This window comes from Gavia stellata, chromosome 5, assembly GCF_030936135.1.
Source record: "Gavia stellata isolate bGavSte3 chromosome 5, bGavSte3.hap2, whole genome shotgun sequence".
In the NCBI taxonomy this organism is placed as follows: domain Eukaryota; kingdom Metazoa; phylum Chordata; class Aves; order Gaviiformes; family Gaviidae; genus Gavia; species Gavia stellata.
The window spans coordinates 735,372-760,688 of record NC_082598.1 but is presented as its reverse complement, the minus strand read 5'-3'; the positions used below and the strand labels follow the sequence as shown (position 1 = coordinate 760,688).

Here is a 25,317-nt window from a genome sequence, read left to right as displayed (position 1 = left end):
GCACCCCCATGCACTTACACCCCATGCACACACCTCACACACCCCCCCTCTCCGGGGCCCCAGCAAGGTTTGGGGGCCAAGACGCAGTGGGGCAGCAGCTGCTGCATGTGGGGGAGCCCCATGGGGTGCTGCAAAATCCCCCCCCACCCCGTTCCCGCAGCTGGTGGTGGGTGGGAGAACGCTGCTGCACCCCGAGCGCTTTCGGGGCAAACCCAGCGAAGCCCCGCAGGCCGCTTCGCTCCCCGTCACCCCATGGGGCACCCCGAGCTCGGCGGGGGACGGCGACGGTCACGCGCCCCAAGACGAGGGGCCGCAGCGGCGAAGCCTCCGGGGGAGCGGCTCGAACCCAGGCGGGATCCTGCCAGCACCCCAGCCCTGCGCCGAACAGCGGGCGCTGCCTGGGCACCCTTGGGTGGGTGCTGCCAGGGGCTGCCCCTCTGGGGGGGCGCAGTATGGGGCACCCCTACAATAACAGCTCGGGGTACGCAACCTGGCGCTCGTGCAACCCTACAATAACAAATGGGGCAGGTACACAGCGCGATGCTCACGCAACCCCACAATAACAGCTCGGGGGGGGGGGTACGACCCCCTTCTCTCGCAACCCCGAAACAACGCTGGGGGTAAATAACCCATTTCTGGCGCAACCCTACAACAACAGGCTGGGTGCACGGCGCGCTGCCCGCGCAGCCCTACAATAACAGTGCCGCAGGCAGAAGCAGGGGCTGTTTGTGTCCCCCCCTTCGCCGGCTCTGCCCCCCACCCCGCCTGGCCCCTCGCTCCCTCCCGCACCCCCCGGGATTTCCCCCCTCCTGCCCAGCGGAGCGGGGGGGGCTGAGCTGCACCCCACTGTCCTGGGGGTGCTGCAGGCACCGAGGGGGAGATGGGAGATGGGGGGAGAGGGGGAGCACCTGCGGAGGCAGCGGGGAGATGGGGGTGCAGGGGAGATGTGGGGGGGTGCAGGGGGATGCAGGGGAATGCAGGGGGAGGCAAGAGGGATGCAGGAGGGATGCAGGAAGGATACAGGATGATGCAGGAGAGATGCAGGAGGGATGCAGGAGGGATGCAGGGGGATGCAGGAGGGATGTAGGAGGGATGCAAGGTGATGCAGGAGGGATGCAAGAAAAATGCAGGGGGATGCAAGAGGGATGCAGGAGGGATACAGGATGATGCAGGAGAGATGCAGGTGGGATGCAAGAGGATGCAGGGGGATGCAAGAGGGATTCAGGAGGGATGCAGGGGGATGCAAGGGGATGCAGGAGGGATGCAGGAGGGATGCAGGGGGGATGCAGGAGGGATGCAGGGAGATGCAGGAGGGATGCAGGAGGGATGCACGTGAGATGCAGGAGGGATGCAGGAGGGATGCAGGAGGATGCAAGGGGATGCAGGAGGGATGCAGGAGGGATGCAGGGGGATGCAGGAGGGATGCAGGTGAGATGCAGGAGGGATGCAGGGGACATGCAGGAAGGATGCAGGAGGGATGCAGGTGTGATACAAGGGGGTGCAGGGGGATGCAAGGGGAAGGCAGGGGGACACGGGGATGCCAGGAGTGTGCTAAGCATGTCCCAAAGCTGCAGACCCAGGGCGGGGAGTGTGAACCAGCCCGTGCCCGGCCCGGGGTGGTGAGGTGTGGGTGCAAAGAGCTCTTCTGAGCCCCCTCCCCGCTCCCCGGCCAGCCCCGTTGGGGGGGTAACAGCAGCTCCAAGTGGGGGACACCAGCTCTGCCCCCCTCTGCCCCCAGAGCTGTGCAGGGGTGGAGGGGTACACACATGGGTGCACATGCGTAGGTGCATGCACAGAAATAGGTGCACGCGTGACAGGTCCTGCCCATGAGCTTGTCCCACCTCCCCTCGGGCTCCCGGAGACACTGAGCCCCCCAACACCTGCAGTGAAGACCCCCGCACCCCACGGCGAGCACCCCAGCACCCTGCAACAAGGACCCCAGCACCCAGCAGTGAGGGCTTCCACGCTGGCACCCCAAAATCCTCCCCACAGTGGTTGTTGCCCCGGGGATCCGGCCGGGGCTGGGGGCTGCTAGGTGCCCTGGCAGGGATGGGTGGGGGGATCCCTGGCACCCCCCGGGTGCGGGGAAAGGAGGGGATGCCTCCAGCGAGAGCCTTGGCCTGGATACACAGCCCAGTGCTGGCCCAGTGCAGCCCAGTGACACCCAGTGCAGCCCAGTACCAACCCAGTACAGCCCAGTGTATCCCAGTGCAGCCCAGCAGAGCCCAGTGCATCCCAGTACAGCCCAATGAAGCCCAATGCAGCCCCACCACAGCTGCAGGGGAGGGAAGAGGCTGAGGATCCCCCCCCAGGGGGTCCCCAAGATTTAGGGGGGAGGGTTCAGTCCCAGACACACAGTGGGTCAAGATTTGGCCTGGCATGAGGGTGCTGGGGTGGGGGTCCCTGCGAGGTCCCTATGTGGGTGCAGGAGCTCCCAGCCCAGGCTCCCGGTATGGGGCAGGGGGTGCCCATATGGGTGCGGGGGTCCCAGCTTGGGGTCCCCACGTGGGTGCAAGGTTCCCTGTATGGGTGCAGGGAGACCCTATGCAGATGAAGAGGGTCCCCATATAGGTGGAAGGGATCCCGTATGGGTGCTGGGGTCCCAGCCCAGGGTCCCTAGGTAGGTGTAGGGGTCCCTATATGGATGGAGAGTCTCTATATGGGTGCAGAGGGTCTCTATATGGGTGCAGAGGTACTTATATGGGTGCTGGGGTCCCTGGCATCCCTGTTACCGGAAAAGCTGGTCGTGAAAGAACTCATTAACGCTTGTTTGTCGGATAGAAAGCAGGTTCTTTATCGCGGTGTCGGATGCACGGGGGATAGATCCTCCCGGTGCGTGTACCTGAACGGTGTTTGCAGCTTATATTGCCCCGTTACATACGGAGGCGTTAGATTTCCCGGAATGGCTACACACATTCATCTTATTTCTGGGAACTAAACAACGCGTTTGCACAGTCTACCCACGCAGTTTGGGATTCTTGGGGAGGTCTTCGGGGCTCCCAGGGGGTCTCTGGGGGTCGTTTTCTGGTGTCCACTGGTTGAAATTCCCTTCTCGCGCCCGCGCAGTTCCTTCCCACCTCGTCGGGCTCAGCCTCCGGCCTCGAGAACCGGTTCTTTCCCAGTTTTTATCTTTAAGCTCCTCTTTCCCTGTATACAATACCTACTGTCCGTGGCTATTCCAGCGCTTGCTCACGTTACGCCAAGCGCGTCGGCTAACTACCAAATTATTTCAAAACGCGTTCCATATGTTATCATCCCCACGTGGTTTCTGGGTCCCTATACAGGTTGTGGGGTCCCTATACAGGTTGTGGGGTCCCTATATGGCTGCCAGGGTTCCTATAGAGGTGAAGGGAGTCTCTATACGGGTGCTGAGGTCCCTGTGTGAGTGTGAGGGTGTCTTTATGTGGGTGCAGAGGAACCCCTGAATGGGGTTCCGGGGGCTGTCGCGATATGTCGTGTGTTTCTTGGCAGGGGGGTGCAGGGACACAGCACCAGGGGGTGCAGAGGGGGCGCCTATGGGTGCGGGGTGGGGGGGAGCCTGTATGGCTGGACAGGGGGTCCCTGTTTAGGTGCAGGGGATCCCTATACAGCCTCAGGAGCTGTCCCTGTACACACGAAGGGGATCTCTATATGGCTGCAGGGCGTCCCTATATGGGTGCAGGGGGGTTCCTATATGGTTTCGGGGGGTCCCTACACAGGTTTGGGGGGGTTCCCTGTACAGTTTGGGAGGGTCTCCATGTGATTTGGGGTCCCTGTACGGTTGGGGGGGGTCCTTGTGTGGTTTGGGCATCCCTGAATGGTTTCGGGGGGTCCCCGTTCAGTTCAGGGTCCCCATATGGTGTGTGGGGGGGTCCCTGTGCAGTTCGGGGGTCCCTGTGCAGTTTGGGGTCCCTATATGGTTTTGGGGGTCCCTGTATAGTTGGGGTGTCCCTGTGCGGTTTGGGGGGTCCCTGTACAGTATGGGAGGGTCCCTGTGTACTTCGGGGTCCCTGTAGGGTTGGGGGGGTCCCTGGATGGTTTGGGGGTGTCCTTGTATGGTTCGGCGTCCTGTACAGTTTGGGGGCTTCCCATACAGTTTGGGGGGGGGTTCTGCGAGCGTTTCGAGGCCCCTCCGCGGCTCGGGGTCCCTGTACAATTTGGGGGGTTCCTGTGCGTTTCGGGGTTCTCCCGCGTTTCGCTCCCCCCCACCCCGCGGCGGAGCGCGGCGCGGAGGCCCTCCACGCCTGCAGGGGTCGCTGTAGCGCCGGGCGGCGGCGGGCGGGCCGGGCCGGGCGCGTCTCGTTTGTTCCGGCGCCGCGTGGTCAGCGCCGCGCGCCGCCGCCGCAGCGGGAGCAGGAACCGGGAGCGGCGGGGCCCGGTCCGGCCTGTCCCGTCCCGTCCCCGCCATGTGGTTCATCTACGCGCTGAGCTGGCTCTCCCTGCTCATCCAGGTGGCCTTCGTCACCCTGGCGATCGGTGAGCCCGCAGGCGGGGGTCTGCCGGGGGACGGGACCCTCGGGGGTGCCGCCGCGCGGGGTCTGGGCCCGGCCGCAGGCTCCTCCCGCGGGCTGTCGCGATATGTCGTGCCTTCCTCGGCAGGGGGATGGCTCCGGGGAGGGGGCAGCCCGGGCTCCTGCAGGGACCGGGTTCGGGGCCCCGGGCCCCCGGGGTGCTCCAGAGAGTGGGCGTCCCCTGGGTGCCCCTGAGGCCTGTGGGTGCCCCTGAGGTCCTGTGGGTGCCCCAGAGATTGGGGGGTCCCATGGGTGCCCACGAGGCCTCTGGGTGCTCCTGAGGAAGCCCTAGAGTTTGGGGGGGTCCCATGGGGTGCCCCTGAGGCCTCTGGGTGGTCCTGAGGAAGCCCCAGAGATTGGGGGGTCCCATGGGTGCCCCTGAGGCCTCTGAGTGCTCCCGAGGAAGCCCCAGGGTTTAGGAGGGTCCCATGGGTGCCCCTGAGGCCTCTGAGTGCTCCCGAGGAAGCCCCAGAGTTTGGGAGGGTCCCATGGGTGCTCCTGAGGAAGCCCCAGAGTTTGGGGGGGGTCCCATGGGTGCCTCTGAGGCCTCTGGGTGCTCCTGAGGAAGCCCTAGAGTTTGGGGGGGGTCCCATGGGTGCCCCTGAGGCCTCTGAGTGCTCCCGAGGAAGCCCCAGGGTTTAGGAGGGTCCCATGGGTGCCCCTGAGGCATCTGGGTGCTCCTGAGGAAGCCCCAGAGTTTAGGAGGGTCCCATGGGTGCCCCTGAGGCCTCTGAGTGCTCCCGAGGAAGCCCCAGAGTTTGGGAGGGTCCCATGGGTGCTCCTGAGGAAGCCCCAGAGTTTGGGGGGGGTCCCATGGGTGCACCTGAGGCCTCTGGGTAGTGAAGCCCTAGAGTTTGGGGGGGGTTCCATGGGTGCCCATGAGGCCTCTGAGTCCCCTTGAGGTCCTGTGGGTGCCCCAGAGATTGGGGGGATCCCATGGGTGCCCATGAGGCCCCCGAGCGCTCCTGAGGAAGCCCTAGAGTTTGGGTGGGTCTCATGGGTGCCCCTGAGCTCCCCTGGGTGCCCCAGAGTGTTGCGGGGAGGGGGGGCACCCCTGCCCTTCAGTCTCTCCCTGTCCGGGCGAGCACGGACCCCCACGGCTGAAGGCACCGGTGTTTCTCCCGCAGCTGCTGGACTGTACTACCTGGCGGAGCTGATCGAGGAGTACACGGTTGTCACCAGGAGGATAATCAAATACATGATCTGGGTAAGTCCCTGTGCTTGCAGAAACGGGCGGCTCCTTGCCGAAATCACCCCCGGGGCAGCAGCGAGGCTGGTGGAGCAGCTGTGGCATGGGACGTCGGCTTTGGACGGAAGGGACAAGCGCTTGGGAAGCTCCTGATTCCCCCGGCCCCAAGATGGCTCCGGCTGCCGAGGAGAGAGGTTGGCAGGGGTCGCTTCGATCGGCACCTCGCTTAACCAGGGAGGCGGTGATCCTGCCTAACCCCTCCTGGGCAACACCTCTCCCCCCCGGCTGGGGAAAAATGAGGCCCAGCCACAGCGTGTCCTACCAGGAGCCGCAGCAGCAAGGTGGGATTCCTGTTTGGACCTTTCCCAAGGAGCCGGTGCCAAGTGGGAGGTGGGTGGGAGACGTGGTGCTGTCAGAACGCGCTAAAGATCACCGGGATCCCTGCCTGCACAGCTGCCTGCAGTCCCGCTGCCTGCACCCCATGTTTGCCCCAAGCAACCCCCATTTTCTCTTCCAGTTCTCCTCGGCCGTGCTGGTCGGCCTCTACCTCTTCGAACACTTTCCCGGTTTCATGGTGGGCGTGGGGCTCTTCACCAACCTGGTTTACTTTGGTTTGCTGCAGACCTTCCCCTTCATCATCCTGACGTCCTCCAATTTCATACTGTCCTGCGGTGAGTGGGGCTGTCACCTCCCCGTGGGAGGAGGCACTGGGGTGGGAGCGGGCGCTGGGGTGGAGGAAGCCTCATCACCCCCATTGTCGAGTGGGCTCTGGGTGGCAGCAAAGGTTTGGGTTTTGCTGTTGAAGCCCCTGTGGATTTTAAAAGGACTTTGAGCTTTGTGCCGTACTTTTTATGGTGCTATAATTGTGGGCTGGGCCTGGTGGTGTGGGAAGCACCTTCGGTTGTGTGCCCCAGTGTAGAGCTGGGGACAGTGGACTTTGCCGGGCACCCTCTGCTTCACCCTTCGGCTGGCTCCGCTCCAAACTCAGGCGGCAGCACTAGGAAAGTGAGATCCCGTCTGTCCCAAAGCTTGGCGTCCTCCCTGCAGCTCCCCTGTTCTGGGTGTTTGCTGGATCTTGGTAAAGGGCAGGAAGGATTTGAAGCAAACTAAAAAAACCGTCGTGTGTAATTACAGCCTGACATCACGCTGGGCTGTGTGAGACAGCGCGTGTGTGTCATCCTAAGGAGCTGATGTTTAGAGAAAGAAAAGCTTTGAGACAAATGTCCACAATTAATGTGGAAATTAGTCACAGCTACTGGAGAAAGTCCCGTTAGAAAAGTGCATTGCCGAGCTTAACTCAGGGATTTTTATTTTTCACGTTTGCACCTTTCCTGTGGTATTTGCCGAGCCCGTTTCTGTAGCCGCCGTGGCTCCATCCCCGGCTGGGGTGCGGGCTGCCTGGGCAAGCCCTGGTGCGAGACAGGCCCGAGGGTCTCTCCTCTCTCCTGAGCGGCTGGCGCGAGTGCAGGGTTGTGGTGTGGGGTCAGGCAGGGGCTTAAATTAGCGTATTTTGGCCGAAGTGGGCAGCTTAGTCGTTTGTCTGCCACGCTCAGCGGACAAACATCCAGAGCCGTGTCATAGGCTGAACCTGGGAGCAGCTCCGCTGCTGGGTCTGGGGTGGTGGGCCAGTAGCTCTGCCAATTAAGCTTGTTTTTGGCCGCTCTGAGTAGGTCAAATGGTTTCCTCCCACCGCGAGTTGCCCAGTCTCCTGCATGTTCTAGTATCCTGTCCACGGATCTGACATCAAATCTCTGCTCTGAGTGATTTGTAGTGACACCTTAAGTAACGAACGGGCAAAATTTCTTCCAGCGTGAGTTTCTGGAGTCCTTATGCATATTTCAGGGTGCTGTCTGTGTACGACTAAAATACCTTTGCTCCTCAAAGCATTCACATAGGCAGGATTTTATCCGCTACTTGAAAATGAGTGTAGCTCTCCCATGGTGCGTAGATCAGGAGCTGCGTTTTCTGGCGGACCCGGACTCATTTGGTGACATCCTTAGGCCAGAGCAGATGATAAAGCAGCACAGGACGCGGCATTTCGTGTTGGGGCTGTCTCTTCCTGCGGCTCTGCTGATGCGCTGCTCCTGGGCCGGAGCTGCTGTCTTGGCGTCTCAAATAAAAGGCAAAAGCGAGCTCTGATTCCTGCTCCTTAAGAGCTAAGTGGTGTTTTTTGCTGCTGAGGACAGTGTTAACCCTACTGTCCTGGCCGCGTTTCAGCTTGACTTGGTTTACAGATGGCAGAAGAGCTTCTCTCTGCAGCAGCTGTCGGGGACGTGGGGTTTTTCGCTTCTTCTCTCAGCGCTGCGCAGCATTAGCGAGTGTCAGGCTGCTCTCTCCAGGGCGCCCTCGGGGACAAGGAGAATAAAACACCGGAGCGGGGCTCGACTGGGGCTGCACAGAGCAACAAAATGGAGCTGGGATAGGGGGGGGACCTCTGGCTGCTCACACTGTTTCTCACTAGATGCCTGAAAATATTTTAGCAACGGCGGGATTCCAGGTGTACAGGGGCGGCGGGGAAGGGGATGTGTGGCAGGGAGGAGCTGCTCCTCGCGGGGTCTGCGGCAGTGGAGGTGGATTTCGTCTTTCAGGGGCCTTGGAATACGCCGATGGTATTTCTTCCAGGCCGGAGACTGACTTTGCTGTGTTTTCCTTTGGCAGTGCTGGTTATATTCAATCACTACTTAGCGTTCCAGTACTTCGCCGAGGAGTATTACCTGTTCTCTGAGGTGAGAGACTTTTGGGAAGGAGTCGATCCGTGTTCTTCCAGCCAGCGTGAGTCTGCTGGTGGGAGGAGGGAGGGGAAAATGCCATCTTTTCAGTCAGCAGTAAGACACACTGAGGATATTTTTCGCAGCCCTTCCCTGGGGGTTCCTCTGCTTGTTACCTCAGAAGTACCAGGGAAGCTGCAGTTTCTTTTCTGAGCTGTGGGTTTGGGGCTTTCTCAGCCAACTCAAGGGCAGAAGAAATACTGAATCTTAAGCGCTGATTTTTTTTTTTTTTTAAATGCTAAAACCTAGGAAAAATAGACAATAATGCTATTTTTCTTTTTTTTTTTTTTTTACAAGCTAACCACAAATCACTTCCCTTTTGGCATAACTGCTCCTCATTATTTTTACGTCTCTGACACGCTGATTATTCTTTCTCGCTGCCCTCGCACCTGCCAAGACGAAGGTCTGAACTCACCGAGGGGCTTGTTTGGGCCCAACAGTAGCTGCCACTTAGCGCAAATTTTAAAAACAAACAAAAAAAACCTTCCACCAAAAAAAAAAACCACCCAGCTTTTTATGAGCTTTAACACTTCTCCAGCATCTCCACGCACAAGGAGGCTGGTGTGGCAGCTCGGCGCCTCTTGGCTCTCCCCAAACTGCAGCGGCTGCTACCCCGAGAGCCGACTCCTTGTGCTACACCAGCGTCCCACCCCGGGGCGGGAGCAGCAAGCCCAGGTCTTGACTCTTCCTTTTAGTCCCTGGAAGGTGTGAAGAGGATTTAATTAGTCATAACGGCACGTCCAATTTCCTGTGTGTTTAATTGTGCTCTTTAAAATCCTGGGGTTTGGGAGCAGTAATGGTTTTCAGGTGCCTAGGACGGGAGCAAGGGCTTTTCCTGTGCACCCTGTCCTTCCATGGAAGTTGCTGGGTGAGTTTTATCCCCTTATCAGCTTCGCAGGGTGATGCTATCTCGGCACCGAGTTGCGGTTCTCCCTCTTCAGTGCCCTTTTTATCAAGGGGTTCAGGCGGAAACTTGGGGTGTATCATAGGGAGGTACAGCTGGGGCAGAGGCAGCACTCCTGTCTGGGCTGACGCCCACAAGTCAGCGGTGAAGGGCCGCTGGGTGCGTCGCAGCTCTGCTCTCATTGCATCTCTTGCTCTGCCCGCAGGTTCTCGCCTACTTCACGTTCTGCCTGTGGTTAATTCCTTTTGCTTTTTTCGTCTCCTTGTCAGCGGGAGAGAACGTCCTGCCTTCCACGGTGCAGCCTGGAGGTGAGCGCTCCCGAGGCCCGGGCAGACGCCCGCTGGTTTTTGACAGGAGCTGTGCTCGACACACCCCGTTCCCATTGCACAGAGCGGGGAAGGGGGGCAGCTGATCGGGTAAAACCTTCAAAAAGCCAGGGTGGGAAAAGGGGGAACTTCTGCAGGGTGAGGGTGAGCAGAGTGGAGGGCTGTTCTGGCTCTACATCCTGTATCTCTCTGTTCCTGGGGCCCTGTTGCTTTCCTGGGACTCTTCGTACAGCTCAAGAAAGGCTCAGGATTTGGGCTCCCTGGCAGTGGCTTACGGGAATGCCCAGGTCGGCCAGATGTGACCAAACCAGAAACCTTCGTGCTTTAAAGGCAGCTTATGCATCGCCCTGAAATCAGACGACCCATCCCAGGGCTCCCGTGGCTGTCAGTGGGTTTGTGTTTGATTGTTCTTCCTTTCTCTCCGCAGACGACGTGGTCTCCAACTACTTCACCAAGGGAAAGAGGGGCAAACGCTCCGGTATCCTCCTCATCTTCTCTTTCATCAAGGAGGCCATCCTGCCCAGCCGACAGAAGATTTACTGAGCCCCGGATGCAGCCGGCATCGGCTGCGGTGACGGAGCAGGGCAGACCCAAACTGTGCAGAGGGGGCTGCGAGGCAGCACTGTCCCCCGGCCTCGCTCGAACCCTCCTCCATGTCTCTCGATGGGATTTTGCTGGGAACGTGTAAACTGGGCGATGGCCGGAGGTGCCAGCAGCGCTGGACAGACGCGCGGGGAGGGCTCGTGCCTTTTTACACAGCTCCGCTGATCCCCCGGGACTGCGTGCAATGATGTTTGGCTCCAGCCGAGCGTGAGGAGGGTCCGGCCTCCCCCCCCGGCGCTGCCCACCCTGCTCGGGGACCTGGGAGGCCTTGTCATCTGCTGGGGTTTAAAGCCAGGAGTTTGCGCCTGGTGTAGTTTGGCTGTGGGGGAACCGTTCCCTCGGAGTGGCAGCAGAATGCGCTTGACATTTAACTGAGGTTTACACAGAGCCATTAATTAAAAAAAAAAAAAAAAAGGAATAAAGTAACCAAACTGTCGAACTCCCACGTATTCCCGCTGGGAGCCTGCCAGTGCTGGAGGATGCCGGCGTCCCCCCGCGCAGCACGTGTCGGGAGGGGAGCACGAGGGCGGGCGCCCCTCCTTGTGCTCCGCAGCTGTGGGGAGGTGACCTGGAAGGACTCGGCGTTGCTTTTATGTTTGATTTTTAATGTTGGAAATACCTGCTTTTCTCTGGTTTTGCCGGAAGCCTCCCTGAGTGGCCGGGATGCTGTGGTGGTGCTGGCCGGCTGAGGGAGGCCCCGGGAAGCCTTTTCACGGAGAGCGATTCTCCGCTCCGCATGTGTAGGTGTGAGGGGAGCGAGACGCTGAGCGAGTCGCCTCGGCTTCCCTTGGGTGTCATCTGCTTGGCGTTCCCTGTGCTGCTAAACTCGCCAGGCCTCCCTCCTGTCCTAAAGGGAAAAAAAAATAATGATCGTACCTAGAAGGAGGTGAACCCTTTGTTCCTTGTAATTCTAAAAAAAACCCTTTCCCCCCCCCTTTTTTTGCTTCGTTGTTGGTCACCTTCAGCCAGAACTAGATCTCCCTGTGCTAGCCAGGAGCCAGGGCTGTGTGTGGCTGTCACGCAGGAGTGCCCGGCTCTGGCAGTGCCGTTTCACAGTTTGGGAAGGCTTTTTGAGGAGTTTCTGAGGAAAATGGCTCATTTTTCTCTCGTGGCCAGTTCTGCTGAAGGCGAAGGTGAGGCACGCGGTCCCACCGCACCCCTCCCTGCCCCTGGGTTTGTTCAGGGCCCACTAACGTTGGCGTGTTTTGATGCTGATTTAATAGAAGTGTGGTTTCTGTTTGAGAGCTGCTTGTCTAATAAAGGCTATAGATGAAGTTCGCCTTATTAGAGAGGCTGGATGTGGTGGTGTCCCTCCAGCTCACAAGCATTTGGCTCCCGTGTTGAGTCTGTGTCGCGTGGGGAAATTGCCCTCTGTGCCTGCCGATTATTTTTTTTTGTTTTTAGAGAAATAGTGGAGGATGAGTGAGCTATCGAGGGGACCAGAGCGCCGCAGAAGGCACATCGCAGCGGCCTTGGAAGATGCTTATTGCTGAGAGGGGTTAGCAGGAAGTGTGTATTTTCCGTGCAGAGCTCTTTGTTATTGGGGAGTCAGAGAAATGAAGGTAAAAGCACCGAAAGCAAAGTGGAGGGATTAGTAGCGGGCAAAGCGTGCGAGAAGATGCAAGAGCATCTGGGAGAAAACCCATCGGCCTTGCCTGGAGCGCTGGGAAGCTCCTGGAAAAGCTGCTCCCCAGCTCAGGGGCTGTGCTGTAATTTTGCTTCAAGGCCACAGGGTGGGGGACGCCGGGCCCGCGCTCTGTCCCCTGCCCCGGCTCAGCGCCGCCTGGGCAAGCAGCGGGACAAGCCGGATGCTTTTGCTCCCTTCCGTGATCAACAGGTTTAAACTAGACCAAATCTAGGCTGAAAAATAGATTTCCAGCCATGGAGGAGGGATGTGGACGCCGGCAGCGCTGGGGGCGGCAGGCTGCCGGGAAGCTCCTGGATGTGTGTTCACAGCTCTGCTCCAAACTGTCTTTAACAGTTTCCATCACCTCGGGCGCAGCCAGATGGGCCAGGGCAGGCGAGATCCGCTGGCCAGGGGCGGCAAGTCAGACGAAGCCCCCCCAGGGCTGCGGGGCTGCGTGACACAGAGGGCACGGCCGAGGATGGCAGGGCAAGAGCCGTGCCTCTCGCCAGCCTCGGCTCGGGTTTTAAAGTTAGTTTTCTCTCTCTGAACGTGATGCGGGAGGGATGGAAAATCCCTTGAGAGCTGTCAGCGCCACGATGGGGAGAGTGGGGCACGATGGAGGGCTCTTTCTGCGGGGTATGGCAGTAAAAGCAGCGCCCCAGGACTCCTCCGCTACTGAACCAGCAGATAGCATGTAAATGGGGAAGATCAGTAGCTTTAACGTCCCTTCTACCACATCATTTTAATCCTCCTTTCACCGTTCACTTAGCCAGAAAGCGAGGATAGGTTATTTCGTGTTTTTCCAGCTGACAAGTCCATTTTTCCCCAAGTCCTGCTTGTGATCGTCGGGTGTTTAAGATGTTAATGAAACGCATTTCTTCGAGCTGAACCAGATTCAGATAAGTCGCGTAACTGAGTGATAGCGAGCGAAACCCTATAAATATTTCAAAGGCAAGCATCAGAAAAAGCCCCCCCGAAGGCTACGGTAAGGCCGGGGGGACTGCGAGGACCGTGCTCAGCTCCCCGGTTGGGCTCTCGTCTCCTGCCACAAGCAGAAGTTTGGGGCTGGCTCCTGAAAACGCAGCCTCACACGGGAACCTGGCTTGGGTCAAAACACCCCGTTCCCCGCCCTGAAACACGGGAACCCCGGGAAATCTGTTGAATAAGATGTAAAATCTCTCGTTATTCACAGGGCTGAGGCAAGGATGCGCCGGAGTCCACCCGCAGAGGGTTTGCAAGAAGCTCCAGCTTAAAAAGAAGTGTGAATTACCACTTTGATTAAGTATTTAAGTCATGTATATTAATAGGCGGCTGCTCCCCGAAGCGTCTCTGCCTGCTCGGCACCTCTCTCTCCCCTGGCTGCGGTGGCTGCGGTGGCGTGGGGACGGTGCAGCCGGCGGGGCATGGCTTTCCCGTCCCGCGGGAGCGGAGCCGGCATTGATTTTTCATGGGTGTTTGGAGGTGTAATCAGGGGAGAGGAATTCACTCGATACGGAGCGGGCAGAGCGCAGGCGATGCGGCGGTGGGAAAGGGCAGGCTGCCGATGAGTAACAGCGCTCGGGCCGCGGCATTTTCCCCCCAGTGGCGCTGAGCAGGGGAGGCTGAATTCGGCGGGGATCGAAACGCGGGAGCCAGAGGATGCTGGGTCCCTTGTGACGGCGGTCACCCGAAAAGCTGGATTTGGAGAAATTCAGCTTTGGCCAGGGAAGGAGGAGCCGGGGGGCAGCCTGGCTCTGGCCTCCCTGGGCTTTCCGAACTGGTCGAGCTGGTCCCAGTGCCGTGGTGGCTGCGGCTCTTGCCGCCTTTTCCAGTACGAGGATCTCTTCACCAAGCTGACATTCATCCTTCAGCCTGGTGAGCTCGTACGTCTCACGAGCAGCTTTTCCTTGTCTGCTTTCCACATGGCAGCCCTCGGGTGTCTGGAGAATCGAAAGGCCAGGACGAGAAACGCTTGGTAATTAGAAGGATAAGCTCCTTGCCTTAAATATTTTAGTTCAAGTTGTTTACGCCTTAGAGAAGGAGAAAGAAAATGTGTCAAAAGAAGCAGAGAGCTGGAGTGCTGTAACCCAGCGACCTGTCCTGGCTCTCCCCGAGGAACAGGGGGGACCGCCCCATGTCCCCGGCAAGGGACCCGTCCCTTCCTTGGGTGCACCGAAACCAGCTCGCCCTTTCTCCGATGCCACCGTGGCCAGCGGAGCGCGTTTCCTGGCACATCCTTATTCCTTTGGGCCCTTTGCTCTGATCCCAGACGGCTCTTTAACGATTGCAAAAAGGCACCCTGAGATCGTTGGCTGGAAGCGGAAGGTACATAGTTGTAGTCTGGATTTAAGGCGTGCGTTTTTAACGGGGAGAATCATTAACTCCTGGAAGGAGATGCAGCGCAGAAGGGGGATGCTCGGGAGCAGCCGCGGTCCTGCCCCCCCCCCCCCCGGCCACGGTGATACACAACTGAATAAACTGGTTAGAAAAGAGGACGGGTCCTGCCTGCGTCCTGCCTGTCCCCCAGGGCTGAGCAGCCCTGGCTTAGCCCTCTATAGGGGATGCCAGATGTACATGCCTGTTCCTATAGGGACCCGACCCCACATTAGTGACCGGCTGTGCAGACCTGCCCTGACACCCTCCATGTCCCCGCAGCATTGTCCGAAGGAAGCGTGGCCCCCTCCGCCCGGGGAAGGGTCATTTGGGGACCCACCAGCCTCCCGCCGTGCGTGGCTTCCCCCCCCAAAAAAAATACGCTGATGGCCGAGCCACCGCTGGCAGCTCCCGTTTCTCCCGGGTTTTTAGCACAGACCCAGCCTGTCCTCTCTGCCACACGTTTGGTGCCTGAACCGTACAATTTCTCTGCGAGAAAACCCGCCCCGCGAGGAGAAAGGGAATTGCCCTGCCTAACCGAGCGTCTGGTGCAAAGGCTCGGATGCTCTCGCTTGCTTTCCCCCTGCTCGGCGTCTCCTGCCCGCAACAAGGCAGCCGAGCTGCAGAAACCCAAATTAAATTAAGGTTTTCTTGTTCTTTGGATTTGAAAGGAAAAGCTGTGGCTTGAAATCTCCTCGGGCCGGAGGGAGGAATGGGTGCGGCAGGGTTTGGGAGCCGCTGCCGCTGAAACCAGCCCTTAAACCCCCATGTCCCGTCTCCCAGAGTATTCCAGCATTGCCGGCGTCTCGCTGGGTATTGTTGAAGTTGCAGTGGGTGAGTTCAAAGCTCGTCTGTACGAAGCTGTTCGCTTTGTGCTGCGCCTGAAGGACTGCCTTAAAGCACCCGAAACACCCCTGCAACGGGCTGCGGCAGGGAGAGGGGATGGGATGGGGGGACACGGGCAGGGCAGGGGGCACCCATGGGTGCCCTGGGACCACGGGCGCTTGGGAGCATGACCCCCATGGAGTAGATCTGCGTTCTTCAGCTCCAGTTCCCTATATACAGAGATACCTTTCCCTGGACTGGGAACAGCCCCCCCGGAGCAGCAAACCTTTGGGACCCACTCAATAGCCTTGGAGGCAGCAGCTCGAGGGAAAACCCAGCTCCTGTGGACCCCGACGCTTAAAAACAAGCGTCGGCTTAAGAGCATCATCCCTGAGAGTAACTAAGGGTCTGCCGGCTCGCTGGGGACCCCAGCCTCGGAGCTGCGTGCCTGGAGGGACCGTGCACCCCTGAGCTGTTGGGTGAAGCCCGGGAGCACTGGGTCGCAGGCGCTCCCTGGCATTGCCGTACTGGGAGACATGGATTCAACTGGACCGTGCTCTCCCGGGAACCCAGGAACGGCTGGCTTGATCCCAAACCGATGTGCTGGCAGTTTGGGGGAGCCTCATTCAGTGGCTGTGGGTGCAGAGTGTGGCCCCACCGGAGCCCCACGAACCCTCCCTGGGGCTGGACCTCTCCTGCAGAAACGGGGCTCCCCCGGCAAGGGCTGCCTGCGGGGTCGGGGGGAGCTGGGGGGGCTGCAACAGCTTAGCAGCCTCCAAAGGAAAACCCGAGACCTTCAGGGGTCTGGGGGTCTTCCTTCACCAGACACAGGATGTTCAGGTCTCTCGCTCCCTGGGGTCCCACGGGAGAGACAGAAGCTGCAGAGGAGGGTCACCATGGGGGTCCCCATCTGCAGACCTACGCTCCCGGCCCCCCCATGCTGCCGGTCGGGGCTCAGAGCTTTCCCCGGGGCTCCACCGGCACCAAGAGGGGTCTCGCACCCCCTGGCCAGCACCGCCGGCACGCAGCGGCTGCCCACGGGGCATCTCCGGCAGAGCGGGGCTGGGACCGTGGCGTGGGGGGACACGGGACAGCGCAGCTTCCTCTGCCGTGACCCAAGTCAAAGTCCCTTTGTTTTGGGGTTTGGGCTCCATTTACCTCCTTAAATTTGGAGACTTCAGGCTGCAAAAGTGAGGGGAGGCACAAATATCTCCTCACAGCAGGTAAGTGCCATGTTACGCCCCTCCCTGCCCGGCTGCTGGGCACCCTAGGGTGGCAGGAGGGTGGGTGCCCTGCTCCCATCCCAGGAGGTCTCTTGCCAGGACCAGTTTGCAGCGGCTCCAGTCCCATCCCCATCCCGCTGCCACCCCTTCGCCCGGCAGACGTGCCTCTCCGGTGACAAGGCGGTGTGCGGGGACCCGGTGCCACCTCGCTTTAATTAAAGCACGAGAGGATGCAAGCTGCTGGAAAATGAGGGCGAAAGCTTGCCGCAGCCGTGCCCTTGCCTCGCTGTGGCCGTGCGGCTCCGGCGGCGCTGGGCGAAGGGCAGCGCGGTGGGCAGCTGCCTCTACCCTGGCTCCCCCCTGCCTCTGGCCAGGTGGGCAAGGGGCCGGGTCCTGGGGAGGCCACCGACCGCCCGGGGTCTGAACGGGACCCCGTCCCCTCTCCCTGGCAAGCGCCCAGACGGACCTGTGCCGATGTCCTTGTCCCCTGGGGAAAGACAGACAGACAGAGAGGAAACGTGGAGCAGCGTGAGAGCAAGAGTAGAGCCCGTGGGGACCCATGCCATCGCCCAGCAGCTTGTCACTGGGAATGGTGATGGGAGGGGACCGCAGAGCATCAGTCGGGCTCGCAGCGGGGCAGCGAGGGGACATGCATGGGTGTCACCTCTGCGCCAGTCCCTGGGGACCTTCTCACTCCGGGGGGGTCATCCAGCGCGAGCTCCTGCATCACCTCCCCACCAAGCCCGACTCCGTACCAGGATCCGGCCTCCCCACAGCCCCGGCATCCTCGTGGTCCTGCGGCGGGGGGCCGGGGGCAGGCGGCGGGGTGGGCAGCGCGGGCAGGGAGGCATCCACCGCCTGCCGCCGCCGCTGCAGGATGGACTCCAGCTGCCTGTCCCTGGCCTTCAGGCTGCTTTGCCGCCCGCTGCGCCTCCTGCTCGCCCTCCTCATGGCACCCTAGGATACACCGCACGCAGCCCAGATGCTGAGGGGCCACATCCAGGCGCTGCGACCCCCAGGGCCACGCTCCCGGCCAGCCAGGACAGCCCCGACGCAGCCCATGTGGGACGGCTGCAGCTGGGGACGATGGCACCCAGGTCCCCGTGCGATGGCCTGGTGTCACCCCCCTCCTTGGGACAGGGCTGCTCACCAGGATGCCCTGCAGCTCCAGCACCGTGCCCCTCCGCTTGCTGGCCACCACCGCCAGACCCTGCGGGAGGGAAGGAAGGAGATACAGCCGCATCCTGCCGGCACCGCAGCTCCCTGGGGCTGCCGACGCTCCACAAACCCGCCCCGAGTCCCGGGGCTCCCTGCGGACATTCCCCCACGGGACTGGGGTGTCTGGCAGCAGCCGAGCCCAGGTCCCTGCCTACCTGGCCCCGGGGCACCTGCTCCTTCACGGGCCTCAGGACCACTCCGTTCTTTATCCGCTCCATCATCTCCTGCACGGCTCGAGCTTTAGCATCGTCACCTTCCGGCTTGCCTGCGCAGGGAGCACCGTGCTGAGACCTCACGCACTCGTGACAGGGCTCAGTCTCTGCTGGGGTGGGGAGCTGCCACCTCCCTGCATCTCCCCGCCATGCCCAGGGTCCCTCCCATGGCCAAACCCAGCTGTGACCCCGGGCCAGGTACCACCCATGCCAGACAGGACAGGGGTGCTGAGGTCCGAGCACCCTCCTTTGGGGAACAGGGGGGCTGGCAGGGTGCCCGTCACCCCACAACGGGACCTTGGACCAGCACTTTGGGATGGATGGGAGATGCGGCGTCGGCAAACCTCTGTCCTGGAGCAACCCCAACCTCCCCGTGCCCAGGGGCTCTCCGGTCCCTGTGGCACTGCCAGGGGACCCCTGTGGCACCAGGAGCCCCCCGGGGTGCAGCGTGGGGGCACTTACTGCGCTGCGGGTTTGCCATCCCCTTCCTCTGCCTGATCGCCGAGAGCGGGCTGGAAGGGAGAGGGGAGGTAAGAGCCCGGCTGAGCTGCACCCCTCACCCCCCAAAAGCCAGGTGTGATGCCCAGCGCACCCACCGCCTCTCCGGCGAGGAGCTGCCCGGACCCCCCCCGGCTCGGGGCCAGGTCCACCTCACCCTCCCCAACATCCCGATGGGATCTGGACCCTGCGGCCAGCTCTGCCCCGCACCCTGCACCTCCTGCCAGGGACAATGCCCAGGCACGTCTCGGGGACAGCCTGGCACAGCTCGGGGACAGCCTGGCACGGTGGGCGAGAGCGGTGGGGTTGGGGGGAGAAGGGTTTGCCCCCACCCCGGCTCCCTGGGCAGCCAGAGCTGCTTTCTGCCGGAGATGACTGGGATGTCCGGTGGTGTCACTTACTCCACGGGGACAGTGGGTGCGGGTGGTGGCAGCGGCGGTGGTGGCGGCGGTGGCGTGGGCACAGCTGGGTCGGGAGTCTGGCTCTGCGGCGGTGGGTCCTGGGCCAGCTTCTCCTGCAGTGACCCCACTGCAAGGGGGTGCGGTTGGGGCTGCGCGGGGGGCTGGTGCCCCTCGGAGCCTGAGCCCACCCTGGCCACGGGCAGGCAGCGCCATGGGCATCCCTCCGGCACCGCTGCGGACTCCTGCCCACCTCGGGCAGGGGTGAAACCACCCACCTTCCTCCTCCAGCCCCGCCAGCCGCCCCTCAGCCTCCTGCAGCCGCTTCCTCAGCTCCAGATTCTCATCCTCCGCTGCAGCCAGAGCGGCTCGGGCCAGATCCAGCTCCTCCGGCGCCGGCCGCCTCCCCAGTTGCTCCTCCAGCTCCTTCACCTGCGGGAACAGGGGACGGGGGGGAGCTGGGTGCAGCCCAGGAGCTGGGACCCCCCGGTGCCACCCCTGCCAGGGACGTGGATGCTCCACTGCCCCAAAATTTGGCCGCTCGCAAGGAACGTGAAGCTAATTTTAGGGCAATGCTCGGCTGGGTGACGGCAGCCCGGCAGGCTGGGGGGGTGCTAGCCCAGTGTGGGGGCTCCCACCGTGGGGTAGCCCAGCCGCGGGACGCTCTCCCTGGCACCCAAAATGCGCTGCTGGAAATCCATGGAAGAACAACCTCTCCAGGCTTGGCACACAGCCTGGGTTGGGCATGGAGGGGTCTGATCCTGATCGCACCCAGGGAAAGCCGCCACCAGCCCTGGAGCTGTGCCGTACCCCAGCCCTGCTCCCCCCCTCCATGTCACCCACCCTCGAGGACGGCCCGAGGGACGGTCACCCACCCGCTGCTGCTGCTCCTGCTTGGCCTCCTCCAGCGCCCGGGTCAGGCGTCCCACCTCCTGCAGGGCCGCCAGCAGCTGGGCGCTGGGCCCCCCGCTCTGCAGCAGGATCGTGCTCTGCCTGTTCGCCTCCTTCTTTTGCACCAGCATCTGCCCGCGGGGACGAGGGTCAGGGAGGGACCGAGCCCCCAGGCTCACCCCAGGGAGAGAAAACCCCTTTCCGGGGAGGCTGGGAGCAAAACCCATCCCACTTCATCCCAGGGGACCGCAACGGGTGCCCGGGAGCATCCCCACCCTCTCGGGATCCAGGGCTAAGCCAGCGGTGGGATGAGGACTGGGGTCTTTGCACCAAGGGACACTGAGAGCAAGCTGTCCCCATGCTCTCCTACCCCCCGTGGGTGCCTGCTGCCCCCCCAGCACCCACAGGCAGGGTGACGGGGCTCGGCCACACCTCGTGGGCGAAGGCTTCGGCGTGCAGGCGCAGGTCCTGCTCCAGCTCCAGCTGCTCCATCGCCTCGCAGTAATCCTGGGTGATGATCTGGGACACTGCCGGGGTGACCGGGCGCTCAGGGGGGGCACAAGGGGTGCGTGCCACCCCGGGGCCCTCGGCACAGCCACCTCCCATGGACAGGGACACCCACGTCCCGGCAACCCAGCTGCAGCTCCCAGTGCTGCACCGTTGCCTTTGGCTTCACCAGTTCACCGGACTGGGTGGCACTGGTGGCACTGGGGAGCTGCCAGCTGCTCCTTCCCCGGCTCGTTGGGGCGCAGCGAGGCAGGGAGGGGACCCGGCACCCAACTCACCTTGCTTGAAGGACTTCAGCGTCCGCTGGCTGGTGCCCAGGGCTGCCCGCAGGCGCTGCCGCTCTCCCTGCGCCTTCTCCAGCTGCAGCCGGACAAACCCCCGCTCAGCCCCGAGCTCAGCCGGGGGGTCCCGCCGTGCCCAGCCCACCCCCCCGGGACACCAGGGAGGCAGCGAGGGGCTGCAGAGCAGGGTCTTCTCTCCCAAAAAGCCTGTCCTGAGCTCAGCAAGGAGCTGCAAGGATGAGCAGGAAGCGGGGAAGGAGGGGAACCAGGAGGGGGATGAAGGGGGGGTCTGCTCTGGGAGGGGGGGGTCCTGCTGGGCCGGGGTGTCGCGGGGGGGGTCCCAGGAGGTACCTGGTCCTGGAGGTCCTGGTTCTGCCTCTGCAGCTCCTGGACCTGGATGGTGAGGTCCTTCCGCTGCGCCAGCAGCCAGGAGATCTTCTCCTGCAGGTCTGGGAGCAAAGGGGAGAGCTGGGAAAGGGGGAGAGAGGGCTGGGAAAGGGGGAGAGAGGGGTGGGAAAGGGGAGACCAAGGGGTGGGAAAGGGGGAGTGAGGGCTGGGAAAGGGGGAGCGAGCGGTGGGAAAGGGAGAGAAAGGGCTGGGAAAGGGGGAGCGAGGGGTGGGAAAGGGGGAGAGAGGGGTGGGAAAGGGGAGACCGAGGGGTGGGAAAGGGGGAGTGAGGGCTGGGAAAGGGGGAGCAACGGGTGGGAAAGGGGGAGAGAGGGGTGGGAAGGGGGAGCAAGGGGTGGGAAAGGGGGAGTGAGGGGTGTGAAAGGGGGAGTGAGGGGTGTGAAAGTGGGAGCGAGGGGTGGGAAAGGGGGAGCGAGGGGTGGGAAGGGGGAGAGAGGGGTGGGAAAGGGGAGTCCGAGGGGTGGGAAAGGGGAGCGCAGCCCTCCCAGAGCTGGTCCCTGAGACCAGGCTGGTGGGGCTACAGCAACCCCCTCCCCAGCCCAGCCCCGTGCTGGCCGTGTCACCAGTCACCCTGTTGGAAGCTGGTTCTGGGTGGGGCCCAGAGGGACGGACATGGGGCAGTGGGGTGGAATAGGACACCAGGGGCCGTACTCAGCACCCTTCTCCCTGCCCAGAGCTGCCCCCGAGCATCCCCCAAGGGTCAGCCCGTGGGCAAAGTCACAGCATCACCCCAACTGGGGGGTCTGGCTGGAGCGGGGCATCCCCCACGGGGTGCATCCCCCCGAGCGGTGCATTGCTCCAAGGGGTGCACCCCCCCAGGGGTGCATCCCCCAGACCTCCCCCGGTACTGACGGGCAGATAGAGCATCAAGCTGCAAACGCAGCCAAAACCTCCACCATGGGAAAACAGGATGGGAAAGGAGGAAGCGTGAGCAGCGGCGCTTTCATTTCACCTTTTTCGTTTGATTTCAGTATCACTTTCTCGTTGTTTACCCCAAACAATACCCAGGCACAACCTAAAACCGCGGGGCTGGTTTGCCTCTGGGGCCAGGAGCCCCCAGCCCGGCTCACCCTTGAGCTGCTGCCCGTAGCGCTGGGCAGGGTCGGGGTCCTCCTCGGGGGGCTGCTCCTCGGGCAGGGCTGGGGGGGCCATCGGGGCGAGGCTGAGCCGCTTCAGTTGCTTGTTCTCCTGCTTCACCTGGGTGGGATGGAGACCCCCAGATGGGTGCACCGGGGTGGGGGGGGGGAGTGCTGGCACCCTTGCACCCACAGCAAGGAGCTGCAGGCATTGGGGTGCTGGGGGGGGGAAGGGCGGTGAGGGCACGCTGCCCACCCCTACCTGGGCTGCATAGGCTTCGGCTTGCTGCCGGCACGTCCTCTCGATCTCAAACTCCATCTCCAGCGCTGAGAGCTCAGCCAGCAGCGCCTGCGACGCTGGCAGCAGCGGAGGCCGGATTCAGGCACCCACCTCGGTGCTGGGTGGGGGTCCCAGCTGGCACCCTGCCCTCCTCCCTGCCCACAGCCACCCCGGTCGAGCAGCCGGCAGAGCCCTGCCAGGTCCCCCAGGACCAGGGACGGCACCGGCTCTGCACCACGACAGGGGTTTTCCCACTTGCTGCCCCACTGACCCCATCACCGCCGGCTCCAGTGAGGGGCTGAAGCCGCCCCCGAGTCCCCATACGGGACTGTACCGGGATGCGGCACCGCGGTGGATGGGGCTCACCTTGCTCGAGCTCGGCCAGCTGCTCCTCCGCTTCACCCACCTCCTGGCCCAGGGGCACACAGCGCTGGGGGAGAGATGCTCATGTGGCATGGCATTGGCACGGCATGGCATTGGCACGGCATTGCATTGGCATGGCAGGGCATTGGCATGGCATCGCATTGGCACAGCATGGCATTGCATTGGCATGGCAGGGCATTGGCATGGCATGGCATTGGCACGGCATTGCATTGGCATGGCAGGGCATTGGCATGGCAGGGCATTGGCACGGAATGGCATCGCATTGGCACGGCATTGCATTGGCATAGCATTGCATTGGCACGGCATTGCATTGGCACGGCATCGCATTGGCACAGCATGGTGTTGCATTGGCACAGCATTGCATTGGCATGGCATTGGCATGGCATCGTATTGGCATGGCATGGCATTGGCACGGCATTGCGTTGGCACGGCATCACATTGGCACAGCATGGCCTTGGCACGGCATGGCATTGGCACGGCATTGCGTTGGCATGGCATGGCATTGGCACGGCATTGCGTTGGCCCTGTCTTGGTGAGCCCCGAGCTGCCCTGACGCTGCCAGCCGTGCTGGGGACGCTGTGACCGTGCCACCCCGGTGATCAGCACCCCGGCATCACGGCGCACAGCCCCAGTTGGAGGGGAGGGCACGGGGGTACCAGCTTTTCGTCACCTCGGAGTTACGTGGGCAGGATGAAATAAAACAGAAAATGAGCCTGTGAATGATACCTGCACCATAAGTGCCTCTTCGTCATCCTCTTCCTCTTCTTCCTCCTCCTCCTCCTCGCTGCTTCCTGACTCCAGGATGGCTGCAGGGGGACAGAAAGCGGGACAGAAAGCACGACAGAAGGTCACCTGTGCAGGTGGAAACCCAGGAGGTGTTTCAACCCCTTTGCTTTTCCCAGCCCCGCACAGCTCTGCGAGGGGCAGGGGCTGAGCACCCCCAGCACCCTGGGCTGGGGGGCTGGCGATGCCTCTGCGGCCGCTAAGGAAAATGGGAGAGTATCCTAAGGAAAATGGGAAAGTCCGTACTGCAGAACAGCCTGGAGTGGGAGGAACAGCCTGCAAAAATCGGACTCGATAGCAACCGAGTCTTTAACAGCGGCAGCAAAGGAGCGGAGGGCTTCGGAGTAAAGGGGCTGCTCAGAGGAAGCGGGAGCACAGTCGGGGGGGGACACCCATGTGCAAGCCCCCACCGCGTGCACACGGGCATGTGCCAGGGAGTGTGTCCCCCGGGACAGTCACTGGTGGGGCTGGGGGTCCCCAGCAGTTGGGACCAGGGACATGCTTCGTCCCCAGGTGCTCCAGGGTCCTCCCGTCCTTCCAGGGTGGGGGGCTTGGGGGGGGCGGCTGCATACCCGGCTCCCCCCAGGGCAGCTCCCAGAGGAACTGCGGTGTGCCACGGCTGGAATCCGGCACTTGCCTCCAACCCTTCCCATCGCAGACCTAATCCGGTGGGGAATGCGCTCTGGAATCTAAATCCCCCCTCCCCATTTGTAATCCAGCCACCACTGCTGGAACCTTACACCGCCTGCAAGGGCCGGGGGTCCCCGCAGGACCCACAGGATGGGTGTGCTGCCTAGCAAAGGCCCCAGGACCCTTTGTCGGCACCCCGGTGCCGGGACCCCTGTGCCGGGACCCCCGTGCCGGGACCCCTGTGCCAGCTGTGGGGCTCAGGCTGTGCAAAGGGTGCTGCTCCCCCATGGCCTTGGCTCTTGCAGGGCGAAGCTGAGCACGCAAATGCCAGCAAAAGCCCTAAACCGCAGCTGGAAGCCGGGACGGGCACTTCCCGCAGCCCGGAGTGGCAGAGGGGCAGACAGACAGACAGACAGACATCATGCCTGGGAGCTGGCAGTCCATCTAAACACAACCCACTGGTCATTCACCCCTCTGCGACACAGGGCTGAGCAGAGAAAACCCCTCTCCAGGCCCGGTTCCGGGCTGGTTTCACCCCATGCAAACCACCTTTCAGCCCACGGCACCCAGAGGCCACGGTGATGGTCGCAGGGGGCGGCCAGAGCCACCACCGCCACCCTGCTTTGAGGCGTGCGGGGACGTCCGGCCGCGTGCGAGCCCACCGAGCCCATCGCGTCCTCCAACGCCCGCGGGGGACCTTACCTGCGAGCTGCCCGGCGCCTTCCTCAGCCCAGGCCATGGCGGTGGGGCTGGTGGCACCCAGCACCCTGAGCTCGGCCGGGTGCCTGCCCGCCACCCCGGCGCTCACCTCACCCTCCCCACCCGCCGCAGGGAAGTGAAACCGCGCCATCCCCACTACCACCGGTTACGGTGGGGGCTGAGCACCCCAATGCAGGCAGGGCTGGTCCTGCCGCAGCAGCGACCGGGGGCTCGAGGGGGAACCGAAACCCACTCTGCCCCGGATGCGAGTCGCTTTGACCCGGGGAGATGCTCAGATCCTTCTGCATGCAGCTCCGCAGCAAACACCCCCCTCTCAAGGTCTTTACACCTCCCAGGTCACCTTAAAATAACAAAACGCCGTGGTTCGAGGAGATGCCAGCTGAGTGGGAGCTTGGGCAGCTTCCCGCACCGCTGCCCTGCCAGCGAGGAGCCCTGCCTGCATCGGGCAGCCGGCCTGGGCTGGGCAGGGAGTGCTGCTCCGGTGCGGGCAGGAGGATGGGAACGGACCCAGGGTGGGAAGGAACCGGCCACGGTGGAAAGGGCAAGAGCACAGTGGGGTTTTGGTGACCACGCTGGTTTTATTGAGCAAGAAGAGGTTTCTCACTGCTTTGGGACGGTGGTGCCGAGGACCCGCAGCCCTCGGCACCCTCCTGGCAGCTAACCCCAGCCAGCCCCACCGCAGGCACCTCTGGATGGCCCATAGAGGTTTGGGGGAGGCAAGGCT

At 62.3% G+C, this 25,317-nt stretch overlaps 2 protein-coding genes across 2 annotated transcripts; one reads left to right on the top strand and one right to left on the bottom strand.

Moving 5' to 3' along the window:
- The first annotated feature begins 4,351 nt into the window (after positions 1-4,351).
- Positions 4,352-10,697, top strand: TEX261 (testis expressed 261). The gene is made up of 6 exons (XM_059818025.1): positions 4,352-4,455; positions 5,618-5,697; positions 6,197-6,350; positions 8,338-8,405; positions 9,557-9,659; positions 10,105-10,697. The coding sequence occupies exons 1-6, from the start codon at positions 4,386-4,388 to the stop codon at positions 10,218-10,220; spliced, it is 591 nt and encodes a 196-aa protein (XP_059674008.1). The 5' UTR covers positions 4,352-4,385; the 3' UTR covers positions 10,221-10,697.
- A 6,336-nt stretch (positions 10,698-17,033) lies between these two features.
- LOC132317055 (shootin-1-like) lies at positions 17,034-24,723 on the bottom strand. Its single transcript, XM_059817848.1, has 15 exons — positions 24,576-24,723; positions 23,187-23,266; positions 22,443-22,506; positions 22,059-22,153; positions 21,791-21,917; positions 20,664-20,761; positions 20,310-20,391; positions 19,930-20,051; positions 19,509-19,655; positions 18,912-19,065; positions 18,637-18,763; positions 18,200-18,249; positions 17,681-17,790; positions 17,458-17,517; positions 17,034-17,264 (listed from the first exon to the last, which is right to left on the bottom strand). Exons 1-15 carry the CDS (start codon positions 24,721-24,723, stop codon positions 17,034-17,036), a joined length of 1,695 nt encoding a protein of 564 aa, XP_059673831.1.
- Between the last annotated feature and the right edge of the window lie 594 nt (positions 24,724-25,317).

Excerpts from the sequence above, each read along its gene's own strand:
- TEX261 (XM_059818025.1), top strand. The coding sequence starts at position 4,386 with ATGTGGTTCATCTACGCGCTGAGCTGGCTCTCCCTGCTCATCCAGGTG. Across the intron at positions 6,351-8,337 it reads CAATTTCATACTGTCCTGCG|TGCTGGTTATATTCAATCAC; the intron begins GTGAGTGGGGCT and ends TTCCTTTGGCAG. Across the intron at positions 9,660-10,104 it reads TTCCACGGTGCAGCCTGGAG|ACGACGTGGTCTCCAACTAC; the intron begins GTGAGCGCTCCC and ends TTCTCTCCGCAG.
- LOC132317055 (XM_059817848.1), bottom strand. The coding sequence starts at position 24,723 with ATGGCGCGGTTTCACTTCCCTGCGGCGGGTGGGGAGGGTGAGGTGAGC. Across the intron at positions 23,267-24,575 it reads AGGCGCCGGGCAGCTCGCAG|CCATCCTGGAGTCAGGAAGC; the intron begins GTAAGGTCCCCC and ends GTCCCCCTGCAG. Across the intron at positions 19,656-19,929 it reads CGAGCCCCGTCACCCTGCCT|ATGCTGGTGCAAAAGAAGGA; the intron begins GTGGGTGCTGGG and ends CCCCGCGGGCAG.